Source organism: Protopterus annectens, chromosome 12.part0, assembly GCF_019279795.1.
Source record: "Protopterus annectens isolate FY-2018-M chromosome 12.part0, PAN1.0, whole genome shotgun sequence".
In the NCBI taxonomy this organism is placed as follows: domain Eukaryota; kingdom Metazoa; phylum Chordata; order Ceratodontiformes; family Protopteridae; genus Protopterus; species Protopterus annectens.
In genome coordinates this window covers 119,171,288-119,193,776 of record NC_056746.1, presented here as the reverse complement: position 1 = coordinate 119,193,776, position 22,489 = coordinate 119,171,288, and the positions used below count along the sequence as shown (strand labels likewise).

The 22,489-nt window shown below is 40.0% G+C and overlaps 1 protein-coding gene across 1 annotated transcript in view; it reads right to left on the bottom strand.

Annotated features, from left to right (window-relative positions):
* The window catches only part of NUBP1 (nucleotide binding protein 1), an 858,175-nt gene that overhangs the window by 807,319 nt on the left and 28,367 nt on the right, over positions 1-22,489 (bottom strand). The window contains exons 2-3 of the mRNA XM_044089138.1: positions 21,463-21,567; positions 12,132-12,265 (exon numbers count right to left, since the gene is read on the bottom strand). Coding sequence (XP_043945073.1) covers positions 12,132-12,265; positions 21,463-21,567 — 239 coding nt within the window. The remainder of the gene's footprint in view (positions 1-12,131; positions 12,266-21,462; positions 21,568-22,489) is intronic.

Sequence of the window (22,489 nt, the reverse complement as noted above, 5' to 3'; positions counted from 1 at the left end):
CTTGAATTAAGTCATTTTTGTGTTTAAATAATCTGTTTAACTGTTGTAACTACACACTGAAGTGCCATAGCCTTTTCTGTGCATTTAAAGTGTTGTTTTGATTGCATCTCCTCTATTTTCTTAAATAATATATATATATATACATACTTGTTACCTGCCTTTCTGAACTAGTATAGTCCAGTTTTCAGGTTATTGCTGAATCCAGGGCTGAGTTACAAGTTTCTGTGTTGTCCATACCTTACTTGGATAGAAGTAAGTTTCTCTGTTCACCTGTGAGAGAAGGGAGCTTTGAGCAGCCTATCTGTCCCTGGAGGAGTGGTTTCAGGGCAGAAGTTAGTAGTTTATCGGCCATTTTGGGCTAATTTCCATCTCTTTCACTTTCTTGCTATAAAAAATGCATTTGTGCACCGGGCAGCGCCGTTTAGCTAGAGTTAAATTATTCTCGGCTCCACGAAGTCTACTCTTCAATTTTTCCCTTGGAACTAGACAAACCTTCAACTTTAGCACTCAAACCATTCATTTCACAGTCAAGCACTTGCTTAAAACTCATAGCAAAGCACTAATTAACCCTAGCACTAGACCCCCCTATACTGTCCAGAAGGACAAGGTTCTCTATTCGTCCCCACCAGCCAATCAGAAAAATAGCTCACTCTACCTATTCAGGCATGTCCAAAGGGCAGTTTCCGGTGTACTCTACAGTCCAACTGGTGAATCTGGGCATTTTGAGGCAATGTTACAACTGCCTCATGTACACGGACAACCCTCTCCTCCTACCACCAAACACTAATATATGCGAAAGATGCAATTATACAGCCAAACTGGAGGCAAAGCTCTTTCAACCCAAGACTGGAACTGACAGTCAAGAGGAAAAGGGTAATACTTGCAACACACCACCAGTCTCACATAGACCTAATAAACCAACACTGGCAAATAACACATATGAATACATGAAAACATACTCGGAGGCTCTAAATAAAAATCTGCAAAAGCAACAGAGATCTCCAAAGCAGACATCCAAGCAACCTCCACACCCAATCACCAACCATGAAACACATACTTCACATAATCAGTGTGCCACGCAATCACAGCCTTTAAGGCAAAATAACATACCCAACACACTAGTGATAGGCGACTCTATAGTCAGGCACACTGATGTCCCACTAACTAGGCTGGACAAGGAGAAGGTTACAGTTAACTGCCTGTCAGGTGCCAGGATCCGCCACATAACACAAGCACTCAGGTCACTCCAGAACAAGTACAAATACAACTCTGTTATTGTCCATGTTGGTGTAAATGACCTGAGATGCACCTCCCTGGACTACATGAAAAGAGACATGGAAGAGCTCTCTGATCATGTAGCCCAGGCCGGTATGACCCTGACCCTGAGTAGCATCCTGCCCTCACCAGGAATGATGCCACAGTATAAAGAAAAAATGATCAATTTCAACAATTGGCTAAGTTTCTGGTGTCATTCAAAGGGGATCCAGTATCTGTCCACCTGGGATGACATGCCCGACAATCCACGTTGCTTTGCAAGAGATGGCTTGCACCTGTCACCCTTAGGCTTTCGAATACTGGCCAAGGCTCTTGCCGTCCCCATAGTGTCTTTTTAGGCAAGGCTCAAAAGACAAACCCACCACCATAAATAGCACAAATAACCAAAAACTGAGGGTAATGCTACTCAATGCCAGAAGTCTAAACCTCAAAATGCACGCACTCGAGGCACTCCTCAGTATGGAGAACATCGACATCTGTGCAGTAACAGAAACCTGGTTTAAGGTTCCTGAGAGCACCCCAGCACTACTAGGCTATAACGCATTACCATAATCGTCCACAACACCAGGACCGAAACACAAAAGGCGGGGTGCATCCATATTTATCAAGGATACCTACACCTTCAGGTTAGTGGCGCAGCACAATGCATCAGAGATCATCCATGTGCAGCTAACAATGAGCAAAACTGCAATCCATATTGTAGCTTGCTACAGATCACCCACCATGGCCCAGGACCCCCATTCCGCATTTCTGGAGACACTGGGAAATATGAAGGTCCTACCAAACACCCTAATACTGGGTGATTTCAATTACCCAAACATAAACTGGGAGAACTACTCAAGTAATAACTCCCTTGCCCAACGCTTCCTAGAATTTATAAACTCGAACGCCCTGGATCAACTGGTCAACACCCCCACCAGAGGGAACAACATATTGGACCTGGTCTCATCAACATGGGCAGCTGGTGTTCCACACCGGAGGTCAACCCCTCGCTGGTTAGATCAGACCATAGACTAATCACTCTGGATATCCACATTCCGCCCACACCCCCAATCAAGGAAACTACCGTGAAATATTTTTCAAAAGCAAACTTCACGTTACTTAAGACCGAGGTGGAAAGGTTCACAGCCCCCATGCTAAAGGACAATGCTATCCAAGCTGGTGAAACGTTTACAAAGGCACTCTATGAGCATCTGCAGGAATGCATGGATCGTGCTATCCCAAGTAAAACTAAGACTCACTCCTCCAAGAAAAGGAAACCAGTCTGGTGGACCCCCCTGCAATAAACAAGCTATACAACAGAAGGAGGAAACTAGTACAGAAAAGAGTAAAATCCCAAGAAGGAAAAACATCCCTGATCAGTATCAGCAAGAAACTACGATCCCTCATTAAATCATCCAAGGCTAGTTTCGAAAGAAAACTTGCCAATGACTCCAAAGAGAACCACAAAGCGTTCTTTAGCTATGTCAAGAACCTAAGTGGAAACTCTCAGATCTGCTCTGAGTTAGTGCAGAATGGCACAAAATACACTGAACCAACTGATAGCGACAACATTCTGGCAGACAGGTTTAGTGCAAACTTCACCCCCCTCTCACCCCCTAAAGGGCCCATCACCATACCAGAAGAATGTAAGGCCCCATCAATCACCGACACACAGGTTAAAACAGCCCTATCCAAAGCCAAAAACACAGCTTCAATGGGACCGGTGAGTGTCCCAGGCTGTGTCTTACAAGAGCTAGAATGAACTAACCCCTCACCTAAACACACTGTTCAAACTCAGCCTCTCTACAGGCTACGTACCCACAGAGTGGCACACAGCAGCAGTTATTGTGCTCCACAAAGGTGGAGCCACAACGGACCCCGGGAACTATCACCCTATAAGCCTGACTAGCCTGGTCTGCAAGGCTATGGAACGCATCATCATGGAACTCATTAACAGAGACATTTGGAACCTCCAAACCTTGGACCCTACCCAGTTTGGCTTTGTTAATGGCAGATCATGCCTCCTAAACCTGGTGGAGTTCTTTGAGATGGTTACCAAGGCATTAGATGAGGGAAAGCAGGTCCACACAGCCTACCTAGACCTCGCAAAGGCTTTCGACACCATTCCCCATTCTAGTATTATAGACAAGCTCACCAGCTAACCCCTACGTCACGAGATGGGTTGCCAACTGCCTCATGGATAAAACCCACATGGTGAGAGTTGCAGGCTCTACGTCTGACTCTAAACCGGTTACAAGTGGCATCCCCCAGGGCGCAGTCCTAGGGCCCCTCCTGTTCGGTACATAATTCTCAGAGGTACAGGCAAGCATAGGAGGGCTATGGCTGACCAAGTTCGCAGACTACTGCAAACTAGGGGCCATAATTGATTCTCCGGCTGATACAGACACCTTCCAGATGGTTCTCACTGAGGCAGATACCTGGTGTCAAAATCATGGCCTCAAGCTAAATGCCAAAAAGTGCATAGTCATCCGCTTTGGGAAAAACAAAGTACCTGCGAACTACCACATAGGTGGTAGTCCCCTAAATACAGAAAATGTAATAAGGGATCTGGGGACCCAAGTAGATAGTAATCTCTCCTTTGATAATCATATTGCCAAGGTGGTTAGAAAATCCTTCTATGTGGCCCACCTAATCAGAAAAGGGTTTGCATCTAGAACAAAAGAGGTTATTGTGCCTCTCTACTCATCACTCATTAGACCCATCATAGAATACAACGCCCCATTTGGAATGTACCTTACAAGACACCTGCAACAGCTGGAAAGACCACAAAAGTACCTCACCAAGAGGATTACTGGCCTCAAACAGATGCCCTATGCAGCCCGACTCAAGAAACTCCAGCTGTACTTGGTTGCATACCGCCTACTCAGAGGTGATCTCTGCCTGACATACACGGCCATGTCCAACCCAGAATTGATGGACATGCTCCACATAAAAAAAAAACAAATCCCGGAGAGCCACACGCTTTAGAGATATAAACCTCACCACAACAATAAATAGGACATGCTGGAGGGATAGATTCCTGTCCCAGAGACTCCCCATGCTTTTGAACAGGATTCCAATATACATCAGGCAGAGCCCCTCACTAACACTCTTCAAGAGAAACCTTGACGGGTGGATGGGAAACAGAAAATTTACCGCGGGGATCATTGCAGTGGTCTGCTGGACAGTGGCACAGGGAAATAATCTAAGGGGGTGGCGAAAGCCAACACATTCTGGCTAGGCTTATAAATGCCCTTGGGCAGATAAGTTCATGGGTAAGTATAAGGCTATGTATTCAGGTCAAAGCAAAATAGAAAATCTGTGTTTTTCTGTACCCTAAAGCAAAGGCCAAGAGCAGCAGGATAAGACAGTTCCACAGAACTTCATTACATTATTCTTACAAAGACGTTTAACGCTGGACAGTTCTACAGAACTTCATTACATTATTCTTATAAAGACATTTAACCCTCGACAGTGCTACAGAACTTCATTACATTATTCTTACAAAGACTTTTAACCCTGGACAGTTCTACATAACTTCATTACATTATTCTTACAAAGACTTTTAACTCTCGACAGTTCTACATAACTTCATTACATTATTCTTACAAAGACTTTTAACCCTCGACAATTCTACAGAACTTCATTACATTATTCTTACAAAGACGTTTAACCCTCAACCGTTCTACATAACTTCATTATATTATTCTTACAAAGACGTTTAACTCTGGACAGTTCTACATAACTTCATTACATTATTCTTACAAAGACTTTTAACCCTCGACAATTCTACAGAACTTCATTACATTATTCTTACAAAGACATTTAACCCTCGACAGTTCTACATAACTTCATTACATTATTCTTACAAAGACTTTTAACCCTCGACAGTTCTACAGAATTTCATTACGTTATTCTTACAAAGACGTTTAACCCTCGACAGTTCTACATAACTTCATTATTCTTACAAAGACTTTTAACCCACGACAGTTCTACAGAACTTCATTACATTATTTTTACAAAGACTTTTAACCCTGGACAGTTCTACAGAACTTCATTATATTATTCTTACAAAGACGTTTAACCCTGGACAGTTCTACAGAACTTCATTACATTATTCTTACAAAGACTTTTAATCCACGACAGTTCTACATAGCTTCATTAAATTATTCTTACAAAGACTTTTAACCCTGGACAGTTCTACAGAACTTCATTACATTATTCTTACAAATACGTTTAACCCTCGACAATTCTACATAACTTCATTACATTATTCTTACAAAGACGTTTAACCCTCGACAGTTCTACATAACTTCACTATTCTTACAAAGACTTTTAACCCGACAGTTATACATAACTTCATTACATTATTCTTACAAAGACTTTTAATCCACGACAGTACATAACTTCATTAAATTATTCTTACAAAGACTTTTAACCCTCGACAGTTCTACATAACTTCATTACATTATTCTTACAAAGACATTTAACCCTCGACAGTTCTACATAACTTCATTAAATTATTCTTACAAAGACTTGTAACCCTCGACAGTTCTACGGAACTTCATTACATTATTCTTACAAAGACTTTTCACCCTCGACAGTTCTACATAACTTCATTACATTATTCTTACAAAAAGACTTTTAACCCTCGACAGTTCTACATAACTTCATTACATTATTCTTACAAAGACTTTTAACCCTGGACAGTTCTACATAACTTCATTATTCTTACAAAGACGTTTAACCCTCAACAGTTCTACAGAACTTCATTATATTATTCTTACAAAGACGTTTAACCCTCGACAGTTCTACATAACTTCATTACATTATTCTCACAAAGACTTTTAACCCTCGACAGTACTACATAACTTCATTACATTATTCTTACAAAGACTTTTAACCCTGGACAGTTCTACAGAACTTCATTAAATTATTCTTACAAAGACTTTTAACCCTGGACAGTTCTACAGAACTTCATTACATAATTCTTACAAAGACGTTTAAGCCTGGACAGTTCTACAGAACTTCATTACATTATTCTTACAAAGATGTTTAACCCTCGACAGTTCTACAGAACTTCATTACATTATTCTTACAAAGACTTTTAACCCTCGACAGCTCTACAGAACTTCATTACATTATTCTTACAAAGACTTTTAACCCTAGACAGTTCTACAGAACTTCATTACATTACTCTTACAAAGATATTTAACCCTCGACAGTTCTACATAACTTCATTACATTATTCTTACAAAGATGTTTAACCCTCAACAGTTCTACATAACTTCATTACATTATTCTTACAAAAAGACTTTTAACCCTCGACAGTTCTACATAACTTCATTACATTATTCTTACAAAGACTTTTAACCCTGGACAGTTCTACATAACTTCATTATTCTTACAAAGACGTTTAACCCTCAACATTTCTACAGAACTTCATTATATTATTCTTACAAAGACGTTTAACCCTCGACAGTTCTACATAACTTCATTACATTATTCTCACAAAGACGTTTAACCCTCGACAGTTCTACAAAACTTCATTACATTATTCTTACAAAGACTTTTAACCCTGGACAGTTCTACAGAACTTCATTACGTTATTCTTACAAAGATGTTTAATCCTTGACAGTTCTACATAACTTCATTACATTATTCTTACAAAGACTTTTAACCCTGGACAGTTCTACAGAACTTCATTACATTATTCTTACAAAGACTTTTAACCCTTGGCAGTTCTACATAACTTCACTATTCTCACAAAGACTTTTAACCCTCGACAGTTCTACAGAACTTTATTACATTATTCTCACAAAGACTTTTAATCCTCGACAGTTCTACATAACTTCATTATATTATTCTTACAAAGACTTTTAACCCTCGGCAGTTCTACATAACTTCAGTATTCTTACAAAGACTTTTAACCCTCGACAGTTCTACATAACTTCATTACATTATTCTTACAAAGACGTTTAACCCTGGACAGTTCTACATAACTTCATTACATTATTCTTACAAAGAAGTTTAACCCTCGACAGTTCTACAGAACTTCATTATATTATTCTTACAAAGACTTTTAACCCTCGACAGTTCTACAGAACTTCATTACATTATTCTTACAAAGACTTTTAACCCTAGACAGTTCTACAGAACTTCATTACATTATTCTTACAAAGACATTTAACCCTCGACAGTTCTACATAACCTCATTACGTTATTCTCACAAAGACTTTTAACCCTCAACAGTTCTACAGAACTTAATTACATTATTCTTACAAAGACATTTAACCCTCGACAGTTCTACATAACTTCATTACGTTATTCTCACAAAGACTTTTAACCCTCGACAGTTCTACAGAACTTCATTACATTATTCTTACAAAGACATTTAACCCTCGACAGTTCTACATAACTTCATTATTCTTACAAAGACTTTTAACCCACGACAGTTCTACAGAACTTCATTATATTATTCTTACAAAGACGTTTAACCCTGGACAGTTCTACATAACTTCATTACATTATTCTTACAAAGACGTTTAACCCTCGACAGTTCTACATAACTTCATTACATTATTCTTACAAAGACTTTTAATCCACGACAGTTCTACATAACTTCATTACATTATTCTTACAAAGACTTTTAACCCTGGACAGTTCTACAGAACTTCATTACATTATTCTTACAAAGACATTTAACCCTCGACAGTGCTACAGAATTTCATTACATTATTCTTACAAAGATGTTTAACCCTGGACAGTTCTACAGAACTTAATTACATTATTCTTACAAAGATGTTTAACCCTCGACAGTTCTACAGAACTTCATTACATTATTCTTACAAAGATGTTTAACCCTCGACAGTTCTACAGAACTTCATTATTCTTACAAAGACTTTTAACCTTCGACAGTACTACATAACTTCATTACATTATTCTTACAAAGACGTTTAACCCTCGACAGTTCTGCATAACTTCATTACATTATTCTTACAAAGACATTTAACCCTCGGCAGTTCTACATAACTTCATTACATTATTCTTACAAAGACGTTTAACCCTCGACAGTTCTACAGAACTTCATTACATTATTCTTACAAAGACTTTTAACCCTCGGCAGTTCTACATAACTTCACTATTCTCACAAAGACTTTTAACCCTCGACAGTTCTACAGAACTTTATTACATTATTCTCACAAAGACTTTTAACCCTCGACAGTTCTACATAACTTCATTATATTATTCTTACAAAGACTTTTAACCCTCGGCAGTTCTACATAACTTCAGTATTCTTACAAAGACTTTTAACCCTCGACAGTTCTACATAACTTCATTACATTATTCTTACAAAGACTTTTAACCCACAACAATTCTACAGAACTTCATTATATTATTCTTACAAAGACGTTTAACCCTGGGCAGTTCTATATAACTTCATTACATTATTCTTACAAAGACGTTTAACCCTCGACAGTTCTACAGAATTTCATTATATTATTCTTACAAAGACTTTTAACCCTCAACAGTTCTACAGAACTTAATTACATTATTCTTACAAAGACATTTAACCCTCGACAGTTCTACATAACTTCATTACGTTATTCTTACAGACATTTAACCCTCGACAGTTCTACAGAACTTCATTATTCTTACAAAGACTTTTAACCCACGACAGTTCTACAGAACTTCATTATATTATTCTTACAAAGACGTTTAACCCTGGACAGTTCTACATAACTTCATTATATTATTTTTACAAAGACGTTTAACCCTGGACAGCTCTACATAACTTCATTATATTATTCTTACAAAGACTTTTAACCCACGATAGTTCTACAGAACTTCATTATATTATTCTTACAAAGACGTTTAACCCACGACAGTTCTACATAACTTCATTATTCTTGCAAAGACTTTTAACCCACGACAGTTCTACATAACGTCATTACATTATTCTTACAAAGACGTTTAACCCTCGACAGTTCTACATAACTTCATTATTCTTGCAAAGACTTTTAACCCACGACAGTTCTACATAAGGTCATTACATTATTCTTACAAAGACGTTTAACCCTCGACAGTCCTACATCACGTCATTACATTATTTTTACAAAGACTTTTAACCCTGGACAGTTCTACAGAACTTCATTACATTATTCTTACAAAGACGTTTAACCCTCGACAGTTCTACAGAACTTCATTACATTATTCTTACAAAGACTTTTAACCCTCCACTGACAAACAGTTATTAAATCAACTACAGATGCATCAGATATTGGGGTGCCCCTCTCCCCAATGCATCAAATATGGGGGAACCCCACTATCCCCAATTAATCAAATATGTGGGTCCCCTGTTCCCCCAATTTTAATATGGGGGTGCCCCACTCCTTCAATGCATCAAATATGGAGGAGCCCCACTCCCTCCAGTGTGCTCAAAACCTCACTCTATGATCCATAGTGTGTGTGCGTGTGTGTGTGTGTGTGTGTGTGTGTGTGTGTGTGTGTGTGTGTGTGTGTGCGCGCGCGCGCATGTAGAAAACGAAAGTCATGACAATCTGCTTTCATTCCTTACTTTTCTAGTAAACTTGGTGGATGGTGGCAGCTGTTCATGGGTTCACTAAACTGAGTTAAACACATCTCAACAATAAAATAGAAGGAGGACCACCTCACATTAAAACAGGGATAACTGTTGAAAAGGGGATACATACATACTACAAAACAAATGGGCTCACACTGGAAGATTAGAAAGCTGAAGACGTGAAAGAAATGCCACTAAAGAAAAAATAAGTAAATAAATAAAAACTGAGACGAGACTACAGAATATGTATGAGTAAGTCACAAGTCAGCACGATCAACACAATGAAATCCACACAGTAAACTACTATCAAACATCCACAGCTCCTAATATCTAACTGCAGTCCTCATAAGTTTAAGAAGATGAGAGCACCCAGCAGGACATAATCCACTTTAGCAGGGGTGGGGTGATGGATGAAGTTAATAAAACAATTCCTGACAGAGGATGAGCAGGCAGCTATATGACCCAGATCTTGGGGTGAGACATGTGAAGGTAATAAAACACTAACACCTAGCATAAGCGGACAGCTTTGCTGATGGGCTTCCCTCTGCAACTATTAATCTCACTCTGATCTCACTGCAAATTTAAAAACCAGCAAATAGTGTCATTAAACAAACTACTTGTTCTTTCTCAAACATACCATATCTATGAAGAAACAACAAAACACGAAGAGGGAGCCAGTACAAATTGGTACAAACCAAGCGAAAAATACAGTGAAGAACCAAGCACATCAAAAATGATTACAGCACATCTGAATACATGCAGAGACAGTATTGCTTCTATTACTTAAAATGCATACTTCCTCAAAACAGAGACATAAGTTTACTTATTGCAGAAACATTACTTTTAAACCCATTACCTGCAATCTAAAATAACTTATTTTTTCACCTGGACTGCTTGTAGTTTTGAGAAATAAACTGGTCATTTTGGTTCCTGTGCCTCCACCTTGGTTGTTGGTGTACGTTGCAATTTGCACCCACTAACAAGATTGAGTTACTGTCTGCGACAAAAATAAAACAAAGTTCTTCCATCCCTGGTAAAGTCACTAGCGAAGTGGTATGGCTACTCCAGCAAATTCACATAAAACATGCATCTGCCACAAAAACTGTACAATTTTACAAATTTAGAGATTCTTAAAGGATTTTAAATATATTGCTACTAGAAAGACAAAGTTTAAAATGTACTGTTTTATAAGGAATTCTAATTCATACAACCTGTCCTCCCATCAGAAAAATAATCTTTCAAAATGTAATAACCTGCTATATGACACATTACTAAAGAAATACAAGTGTATAACAAATTACTGTTCTCACTGGCGTCCAAGTAATGAAAGCATTTCTGTGCAACTCCATATCACTACCCCTGCGTGGCGGGAACTCAAATGTTCTCCCCCTGTGTGTTCATGCTCCCAGGCACCCACTAATGAGGGCTATTACCAGGTTGCGGCATGCTAAGCTGTAATACTACCAATACTATCCCACATGGTTAGCCGTAAGCCCACTCTCAAGACATCCACTATGACATCACCCCCCCCCCCCCCAGGGACTGACACTGTGCACATCCTACTCTGCCCGGCTTCCCCCTCCCAGGATGGAAAGCGCACCCTCCCCTACCACTACCAAACATCCAGGCCACTAATCAACCCTGGTTTTCCTAGGCCACAGTCAAGTCTTTACCACCTCTCTACACCAGCACCGATTTTAACTGTACATTCCCAAGAGGCTCACTTGTAGTGGGCTGTGCTTTTTTTAACAAAATAAAATGTTTTTCCCAGTAAGGTATTTCTTTTGTGTAATAACAAAGTGGATTCTCAACTGTGTCTCAAAAGCAAGTTTTGGTGGCTTCTTTATGTAAGACATTATTACTTTACAACACAAAGTAAAAAAACGGCAGGAGATTATGTGCCCTTGTGCAACTCAATATGTCACTGAAAGGAAGGAACAAGTTTTAGGCAGGCAGCCTTTAGTGAGGAGCACTCCTTATGAAGTCTCCTGCTGGACTCATTGTTAAGGTTGTAATCCTCCTAAATATAATTCTCTCAGACATGTACCACAACATTACGCAGTCACATACCTGTGTATTTCATTAACTGGATCTAAAAGGAAAAAGCCTTCACTAGTTTTCAAATCAGATAAGCATTTTTGCCACTAATTTAAAAATCTCTTCAGAACTACTGCAAAAATTAGGAATTCTAAGATTTACCCAAGAAAAAGCCATGTAAAAAGACTGGAATCACACTAGTAATGCTCTGCAGCAAGACACATTATAATTAAATGTATCTACGTATCCTTACCTGTTTTGTTTCATCACTTGCCAAACAGTAAGCCAGGTGTGCACTAAAAGTGCTCTTTCCAACTCCACCTTTTCCTGACAAAACAAGGATTTTGTGTTTCACTGTAGCCATCTTCTTTTTGATTTCTTCAATTGCTGTAAGAAAGGGAATGGTTCTAATCAGTACCACTCCGGTCCAAAGGCACGGGAAGCATTCAAATCAACACCACTCCGGTCCAAAGGCACGGGAAGCATTCAAATCACAAACACTCAGGTCCAAAGGCACGGGAAGCATTCAAATCAACACCACTCAGGCTCAAAGGCACGGGAAGCATTCAAATCAACAACACTCAGGTTCAAAGGCAGGGGAAGCATTCAAATCAACAACACTCAGGTTCAAAGGCAGGGGAAGCATTCAAATCAACAACACTCAGGTTCAAAGGCACGGGAAGCATTCAAATCAACAACACTCAGGTTCAAAGGCACGGGAAGCATTCAAATCAACAACGCTCAGGTTCAAAGGCGCGGGAAGCATTCAAATCAACAACACTCAGGTTCAAAGGCACGGGAAGCATTCAAATCAACAACACTCAGGTCCAAAGGCAGGGGAAGCATTCAAATCAACAACACTCAGGTTCAAAGGCACGGGAAGCATTCAAATCAACACCACTCAGGTTCAAAGGCACGGGAAGCATTCAAATCAACACCACTCAGGTTCAAAGGCACGGGAAGCATTCAAATCAACACCACTCAGGTCCAAAGGCACGGGAAGCATTCAAATCAACAACACTCCGGTCCAAAGGCACGAGAAGCATTCAAATCAACAACACTCAGGTCCAAAGGCACGGGAAGCATTCAAATCAACACCACTCAGGTTCAAAGCCACGGGAAGCATTCAAATCAACAACAAAGGCACGGGAAGCATTCAAATCAACAACACTCAGGTTCAAAGGCACAGGAAGCATTCAGGTTCAAAGGCACGGGAAGCATTCAAATCAACAACACTCAGGTTCAAAGGCACGGGAAGCATTCAGGTTCAAAGGCACGGGAAGCATTCAAATCAACACCACTCAGGTTCAAAGGCACGGGAAGCATTCAAATCAACAACACTCAGGTTCAAAGGCACGGGAAGCATTCAGGTTCAAAGGCACGGGAAGCATTCAAATCAACAACACTCAGGTTCAAAGGCACGGGAAGCATTCAGGTTCAAAGGCACGGGAAGCATTCAAATCACCAACACTCAGGTTCAAAGGCACGGGAAGCATTCAAATCAACAACACTCAGGTTCAAAGGCACGGGAAGCATTCAGGTTCAAAGGCACGGGAAGCATTCAAATCAACACCACTCAGGTTCAAAGGCACGGGAAGCATTCAAATCAACAACACTCAGGTTCAAAGGCACGGGAAGCATTCAGGTTCAAAGGCACGGGAAGCATTCAAATCAACAACACTCAGGTTCAAAGGCACGGGAAGCATTCAGGTTCAAAGGCACGGGAAGCATTCAAATCAACACCACTCAGGTTTAAAGGCACGGGAAGCATTCAGGTTCAAAGGCACGGGAAGCATTCAAATCACCAACACTCAGGTTCAAAGGCACGGGAAGCATTCAAATCAACAACATCAGGTTCAAAGGCACGGGAAGCATTCAAATCAACAACACTCAGGTCCAAAGGCACGGGAAGCATTCAAATCAACACCACTCAGGTTCAAAGGCACAGGAAGCATTCAAATAAACGACACTCAGGTTCAAAGGCACGGGAAGCATTCAAATCAACAACACTCAGGTCCAAAGGCACGGGAAGCATTCAAATCAACAACACTCAGGTTCAAAGGCACGGGAAGCATTCAAATCAACGACACTCAGGTTCAAAGGCACGGGAAGCATTCAAATCAACACCACTCAGGTTCAAAGGCAGGGGAAGCATTCAAATCAACACCACTCAGGTTCAAAGGCACGGGAAGCATTCAAATCAACACTACTCAGGTTCAAAGGCACGGGAAGCATTCAAATCAACAACACTCAGGTCCAAAGGCACGGGAAGCATTCAAATCAACACTACTCAGGTTCAAAGGCACGGGAAGCATTCAAATCAACACTACTCAGGTTCAAAGGCACAGGAAGCATTCAAATCAACACCACTCAGGTTCAAAGGCACGGGAAGCATTCAAATCAACACTACTCAGGTTCAAAGGCACGGGAAGCATTCAAATCAACAACACTCAGGTTCAAAGGCACGGGAAGCATTCTCAGGTTCAAAGGCACGGGAAGCATTCAAATCAACACCACTCAGGTTCAAAGGCACGGGAAGCATTCAAATCAACAACACTCCGGTCCAAAGGCACGGGAAGCATTCAAATCAACAACACTCAGGTTCAAAGGCACGGGAAGCATTCAAATCAACACCACTCAGGTTCAAAGGCACGGGAAGCATTCAAATCAACACCACTCAAGGAAGCATTCAAATCAACAACACTCGAGTTCAAAAGGCATGGGAAGCATTCAAATCAACAACACTCAGCTACTTTAAACTAGAAAGAAAGAAATACAAACAGTGAACTTTATAAACAAAGAAATATGCAGTAATGAAGGTAAGATATTTATATGGTCACTGGAACATGGAGAGAAATTAAGTGCTATATCGTTCCCCATAATACTAAAGTGTTTTTATCCAAGACCCATTTATAGTTAACATTAAATTGAATATATTAACATATTGTCTCATCAATAGGAAACCACAAACAAACATTGGAATACTACCATATATTTGAAAAGAAGCAAACCACTTTTATGGCAGTTATGTGGAGCTTTCAGTTTTGATGAAGAACAAAACGGTAATCACCTGCTAAATAAAGTCAATGGCCATAATCTTACTGGCTGTCATTCATACCTCTACTCTCATCATGAAGAAAATGGTCATATCAAAAAGAATGTGGTCAACATATACAATTTTATTTTCCGAATACATAAATATTCAGAAGGTGTCAAAAATGGCCAGGGTATAGCAAGAATAAAATCTATATAAATTCTAGTGTGCCACTACGGACGGACTCACCCTTCAGGCCAGTTATGTCAGCCAAAGGTCTGAACACAGAACCACTGACCATCCTTACAGATGGAGGACAAAGAACCATTGATCAACCGTACAGATGGAGAGCTTAACATTTAGTACAAACGGGTTTACAATCACTTATACAAAGTCAGCAAGGTCGATTCTTGCAATAATCAAGACAGATGGTCCAATGCTCACACTGTCAAATGGCTACAATACAGAACCACTGGCACAGTACAGCATGTATGTTCTTGTGTTGAAAGCAGCCAAATTATGATGTATGGAAAGCTAACAGCACCTTTTAGTTTGTAACAGACCAGAAACCCGGTGGTGTAAACCTCCACGCTAGAGGAGTGCCAAAGCTGATAACACTCTGACTCCATCTGTAAAAATGGGAAAGGGGTTGCGGATGGATGGATTTCGTTTTTCTTACCTACTGTTGTTCATAAGAGCATTCTTAGTGTGAGAACAGATGGATTCACCGTTTAATGAACACCAATAAGTTGGTGTGATACAGAGAAGTTATTTTATTATTTTTTTATTACATGATCTAGGGTCACAGGAATATTTAAACAAAGCACTGCACAACAGTAAGCCTTCTGAAAAAGTCCGTTTAATAAGTGATGAAAGTGCTCAATACACTGCATTGTGATCTCCCTCTGATATACATTTGTAAGTGTTTAAAAGGGTTATTTTGCACACTGCACGCATTAGTGGTGCTTGGCACTTTTTGTCTGTTTGTAAATGCACCTTTTTTTATAGAAAACTAATAACAGATATATATAGCAGATGCCAGAGGGCAACTACAATATTTCTAGCAGATGCCAAGAGGGGTAATTACATTGTTTCTAGCAGATGCCAAGAGGGGTAACTACAATGTTTCTAGCAGATGCCAGAGGGTAACTACAACGTTTCTAGCAGATGCCAGAGGGTAACTGCAACGTTTCTAGCAGATGCCAGAGGGTAACTACAATGTTTCTAGCAGATGCCTGAGGGTAACTACAATGTTTCTAGCAGATGCCAGAGGGTAACTACAATGTTTCTAGCAGATGCCAGAGGGGAACTACAATGTTTCTAGCAGATGCCAGAGGGTAACTACAACGTTTCTAGCAGATGCCAGAGGGTAACTACAACGTTTCTAGCAGATGCCAGAGGGTAACTACAACATTTCTAGAAGATGCCAGAGGGTAACTACAATGTTTCTAGCAGATGCCAGAGGGTAACTACAATGTTTCTAGCAGATGCCAGAGGGTAACTACAATGTTTCTAGCAGATGCCAGAGGGTAACTACATTGTTTCTAGCAGATGCCAGAGGGTAACTACAACGTTTCTAGCAGATGCCAGAGGGTAACTACAACGTTTCTAGCAGATGCCAGAGGGTATCTACAACGTTTCTAGCAGATGCCAGAGGGTAACTACAACGTTTCTAGCAGATGCCAGAGGGTAACTACAACTTTTCTAGCAGATGCCAGAGGGTAACTACAATGTTTCTAGCAGATGCCAGAGGGTAACTACAACGTTTCTAGCAGATGCCAGAGGGTAACTACAACATTTCTAGCAGATGCCAGAGGGTAACTACAACATTTCTAGCAGATGCCAGAGGGTAACTACAACATTTCTAGCAGATGCCAGAGGGTAACTACAATGTTTCTAGCAGATGCCAGAGGGTAACTACAATGTTTCTAGCAGATGCCAGAGGGTAACTACAACATTTCATTTTCCTTTTTCTTGTCACTATTAAGTTCATATAACGTTCATAATTTCTAGTTAAGGATGGTTTAAACAGTTTTCTAACCAGATATACAGGGTTTGATTACAGAGGTGAATATTTATGCAGCTATTACATTAAATCTCTATTTAAATGACTGATCTCACTTAACCATTAAGGTATGTTCTATATACATCTATATAAACCAGACAGACTAGCAACATATACGGAGCGAGGGTTTACAGAAATTTGTCAGATATGTACAAAGTGAAATATGGGGTTGACGAAAGTAAGCCAGGAAAAAGGGGCAGTGGGGAGAGAAAGATAAGCTTTTGCAAAGGAGTTCTAGTCATTATATTGGATGACTAATAAACAAACGGATAGTGCAGATCAAGTCAAGCTCAGGATGATGAAGTAGGTGGAATACGGAAGAATACCATTAGACTGAGGAGTTAATATGGGGAAAGTAACAGAGCATTAAGAGGGATGTCTCAACCAGGCAAGGCACGCGAGTACAACCAGGAGTGGTGAGCGAGTACAACCAGGAGTGGTGAGCGAGTACAACCAGGACTTGTTAATAAGTTGTTTAACAAAAGGCTTAAAACTGGAGAATTTTTTGGTCCTTTTTAGTTTTGTTGGGATGGCACTGAGTGACCAGATGAGCTACTTGACTTATTTAAAAGAAAGACTTTGACTTGACTGTAGGACCCCACTAACAGAGAATGGGTGTCGGTTATTTTAGTGCTGGGCAATGAATAAGTTTATATGCAGTAATCAGTTGTGTGCAAGTAAGCTGGTTGGGTAACAAGCTTATTTAGTTGTTTTAGGGCCTCACAGTGATGCAATTTATATGCAAGTTTGGCAGCAAATTTAGCTACTTTCTTGCAGTAGTAGGAGGACAGCTTGGCTTTCTGCGCGATCTTTAGGTTTGTGAGGACACTGGAATCACACAGGAGTGATGGATTTAAATGGGTCCAGGCTAAAGTTTTCCTTGTAGAGTCAGTGAGGTACTGTTTGGCCCTATAGGGGCAACAGAGTTTCTGATGTGCATTATAAAATGTTATAAAGTGTATTATAAAGGACTGAAAACTAGCAGGCTTCATTTTTTCTTTGTGCTACGAGAGCTCAATAAATGATTAAATCTCTACCACCAATTTAACTGTATCAGACTATTAAGGTTATCTACGCTGCATTAAATCTGCGATTACTAGGTATACACTTAAACTTCCTTCACTTACCTCTCATAATGGTTCTCAGACAGGCCCTTCCAGCAGGGTATAACCACTATGTATTGTTTACAAACAGTGTATGTTAAAAGATTAATGTCAATTAGGGTAATGAATGGAAGTTCGCTCCATACCAGTTATGTTGATGTGCTTCTTATTTTCAAGAAAATCAACAAAAGCTAGAGGAGGATCAGTGTTTGAGATTCTGGATGCAATTCAGTCTGCAAGAAATCTGAATTTCGGTAAGTATATGTTGTGCCTCCTGGTTATACTCATGGGTTGGGCTTAGCAAATACCTTGAAGGAAGCATAAACATGCCTTGTCAGAATCTGATGTGGAAAGAGTACAGTGTGATGTCTGACTGATACGAGCGCATGTGTAGGATTAACGTGCGCTTATGAAGTGCTTCTCAGAGTGAGGTGAGCTTTGAGGCTGTCCCACTATCTGCATGGGGTTCTCTTTCTGTATGGATAAGGACATATGCATTTCCTAGCAGTAAGAACCCCCCCCCACTGAATAATTCTTATGTTATAGAAGAGATAATTGTACAGTAGTGACAGGGCAGGCTAACGACTGGAGTTTCAGAATCTATTGTCTTAAGGCAGCAAGTCAGTTTGCCTGAGCAATGACAGAGTGTTTGCAGGAAAACTGGCAGGAAATAGCATATGTACTGATAAAGATGTAATGATGAAGCCATAGCACGAATTACTGTCTCTCTCTTGTAGATATAATTGGACTTTGCTAGATTCTACAAGAGGACGAATACTTAAAATATGGGAAGAAGGTTAAATATGGGTCAATTCAACTGACAAATAAATAGCAAATGGTGGTAAATGCATAAATATAGGTTACAATCCTGTGTTGTGCTGTATTCAGAAACAGCTGGGAGACTGAACAATTTAAGAAGGTAGACAGAAAAAAAAAAAGTATATTCAGAACTTTATTAAAAAGTAAGTGTTCATGTTATGGAATGTTTATTTCTAACTAAATGTTACAATACAAGGGATAGCTACATGCAGGATGACAGGCTTCTCTATGAATCTCCTGGTATGTCAGCATGTGGCATATACAAAATGAAAAAGGCAGAAAGGCGATGGACAGAAACAGGGTTTAGAATGATAGTACACAAGAGTGTTATCTTGTAAACATCAGGTTTCAAGACTGTTGTAGTACAGAATGTTTCCACTTCAGTGTTAGTATATTCAAACGTGTTTCTTTTACCACTTTTTCTGGATTCAGGGCCTAAAGATACTGGAACTGTTGCATATATTTTATGTTTGACCGGACAGCAATAAAGGTCACTTGTTAACCACCACTTACATTACTTATGATGCCTCTCTCTCCCATTAAAGACCAGATGGGAATTTAGTATATAGAGGGAGCAAGTAGTATACCATCATCTAGGATAAGAATTAAAAGGTAGGGGAAAAAAAACATCTATAAGGATGGGATAATTTGGGAGCTGCCTGACTCAAACTATGGCAAAGGGGAAATGGAGAAAGTTCTGGCAAAAGCTGGTTTTAAGCAGAAGGAAAGGATCTACCATCCAGAAGAAAAAAAAAAAGGAAAGGGAACGTTTTGATCTGGTCCTCAACAGCATCAAAGGAGGTGTATGCATGTGAGCATGCATGCCTGTGAGTTAATCGTAAGTGCATGTGTACTTGTGGAAAATGAGGGAGTGCTATATGCAACACTGATGATGCATTGCATGGCTCATGTTCTACAAGTACAACAGAAATGTGAAATAAAAATGGAGAACTCATCCTGCTAAGGACTACAGTGACAGATAATACAGACAGATCGAGAGAATTAATGGGCAGTGGAAAAACTGTTGGGAGTCCATTGAGGAAGGAGCAGGGCTGGGAACAATTTGTCACTACACAAAGAATGATATGGGAGTAAACAAAGACAGTTAGCATAGTGAAATGAGGTAAAGGATGAGGCATTACAACTGAAAAACACAGGCATACAGAAAAAGTGTACAAAGTGGTCAGGAATCAAACAGGCAAGGTTATCATGAGGCGAAAAGGCACCAGGGAAGGAAACGGTAACAGCAGCAAATGGTAAGAAGTGTTATAATAAGAAAAACTGACTTCAGACAAAAGAAAAAAAGGAAAGGAGGAAGTACTAAACAAGAACTCACCTTCATCTCAAAATCTGCAGAGAGTAGCAAGATACATCATCAGCTTGAGAAAGAATGTGTACTAGGAAAGGAAGAGAAAGTAAGGGGGCATGGTAGGTGAGTGAAAGGCGGTAGGGACAGTTTAGGGAGAAACTGTCAAGTGAAGCATCTGTGACCCCAGAAGAGTGCCAAGGTTCACTGAGAGCTCAGTGCTGTAAAACATGAAAAGGTGGAGACAAGCCAACTGAATTCTAGGAGACATTTCTGAGGAGCAGAATCTAGACAGGTGTGAATAAAGTCCTCACCTGAAGTACTGTATTCAGTTCTAGAGACAATTTTGGGAGAGAAACAGCAAGCCATTGAAGCTGGAACATGAGACACCGAACACAGAAAGATTCTGATCAATGAAAATGTAAAATCAAGGGAACAGAAAAAGGAAAAAAGGGATATACAGTATGTATGTACCACAGGGACGTATGAGCAAGATGTGTACATGTGAAGTGGGATAGGGAAACAAGGGGAAATACAGTACGTAATACAGTACGTATATACCACAGGGACGTATGAGCAAGATGTGCACATGTCAAGTGGGATAGGGAAACAAGGGGATATACATTATGTATGTACCACAGGGACATATCAGCAAGTTGTGTACATGTCAAGTGGGATAGGGAAACAAGGGGATATACGGTATGTAAGTACCACAGGGACGTACGGGCAAGATGTGTACATGTCAAGTGGGATAGGGAAACAAGGGAATATACAGTATGTATGTACCACAGGGACGTGCAGGCAAGATGTGTACATGTCAAGTGGGATAGGGAAACAAGGGGATATACAGTATGTATGTATGTATGTATGTATGTATGTACCACAGGGACGTATGAACAAGATGTGTACATGTCAAGTGGGATAGGGAAACAAGGGGATATACAGTATGTATGTATGTACCACAGGGACGTATGAACAAGATGTGTACATGTCAAGTGGGACAGGGAAACTGGCAGCTGACATAACAGCCGTGTAACCCTGGGGTGACCAGTTACAAGGTGTAGCAGAATAGAGATCTGCATATGGATTTAAAGGTATATTTGGGAACTGTAAAAACAAGGTGGAGAAAATAAACCACAAGCTATCCTGTAATCATTTAATTATATTTGTTACATACACCACTGCCAAGCTTATCCCCAATTATTGCAGCAAGCAGGTGAGAATAAACACAGACTTGTATATCTTTACATAAAGTACCTGCATCTGGACCCTTTGCCATTCCTGAAGCACATATTGCTTGATTAGGACATCCTTGACAAGCAGAACTTTTGCCTGCTTGGTCACTGCCAGTTCCTGGACAATCTGAACAAAATAAAGTAAAACAATTTATAAAACAAGTTTCTCAGTTTGCTTTCCAGCATTACAAATAGGTAAAAATCCATATTTCTATCAATCAATCATTAAAACAAATGTCTCAGTTTCCTTTCCAGCACTAAAAGTACATACAAATGCATAATTCAATGAATCAGTAAGACAAGTTGCTTTCTGGCATTAGATGTACATACAAATCCATAATTCAGTCAATCAACAAAACTGCAGATTCAGAAAGGCAAAGAAATACTATCAATTACAGATGTTGACCTAACTCAATAACATTTTGAAGTGTCAGGGATACATCACACATGTTTCAGACTAAGCAAGCAATAATGCCTGACAGAGAGTGTGTGTTATTGTGTAAATAATGCACACCCAAGGGGTGTTTTGAGGGAAAACGCTGCAGGCAGAAGGTCTCTACACCCCTGGAAGAGCATTATTTACATAACCTCAACCTGGTCTGTGACATCAATAGGACTTGTTGGTGGGATACATCTTTGTCCCAGAGACTCCCCTGTCTGTGGAATATTCTCCCTTCCACTTCAAGCAGATTGCCTCATTATCCCTTTTTAAGCGCAACCTGGATAACTGGATGGGAAACAGAAAATACACCCCTGGGATTCCACCTGTATCCCTGCTGGGCAGAGGCTTTGAGTGCTGACTTGTCGAAACATGGGCTAAACTTTTGGTTAGAATTATAAGGGCCTCAGGGTCAATAGCCTAGTAACTTCCTATGATACTATAATAACACAAACACACCCTGTTTGCCTCACCTCGCCTCTCGCTTACAAGGCAATCTCAGACCCTGCTCTACTACAGATGTTCCATATCCATAAGTCTAACTCCTTGCGTAGTACCCGATCAAAAGGCTTAAATCTAACATGTGACATTAACAAAATCTGCTGGAGAG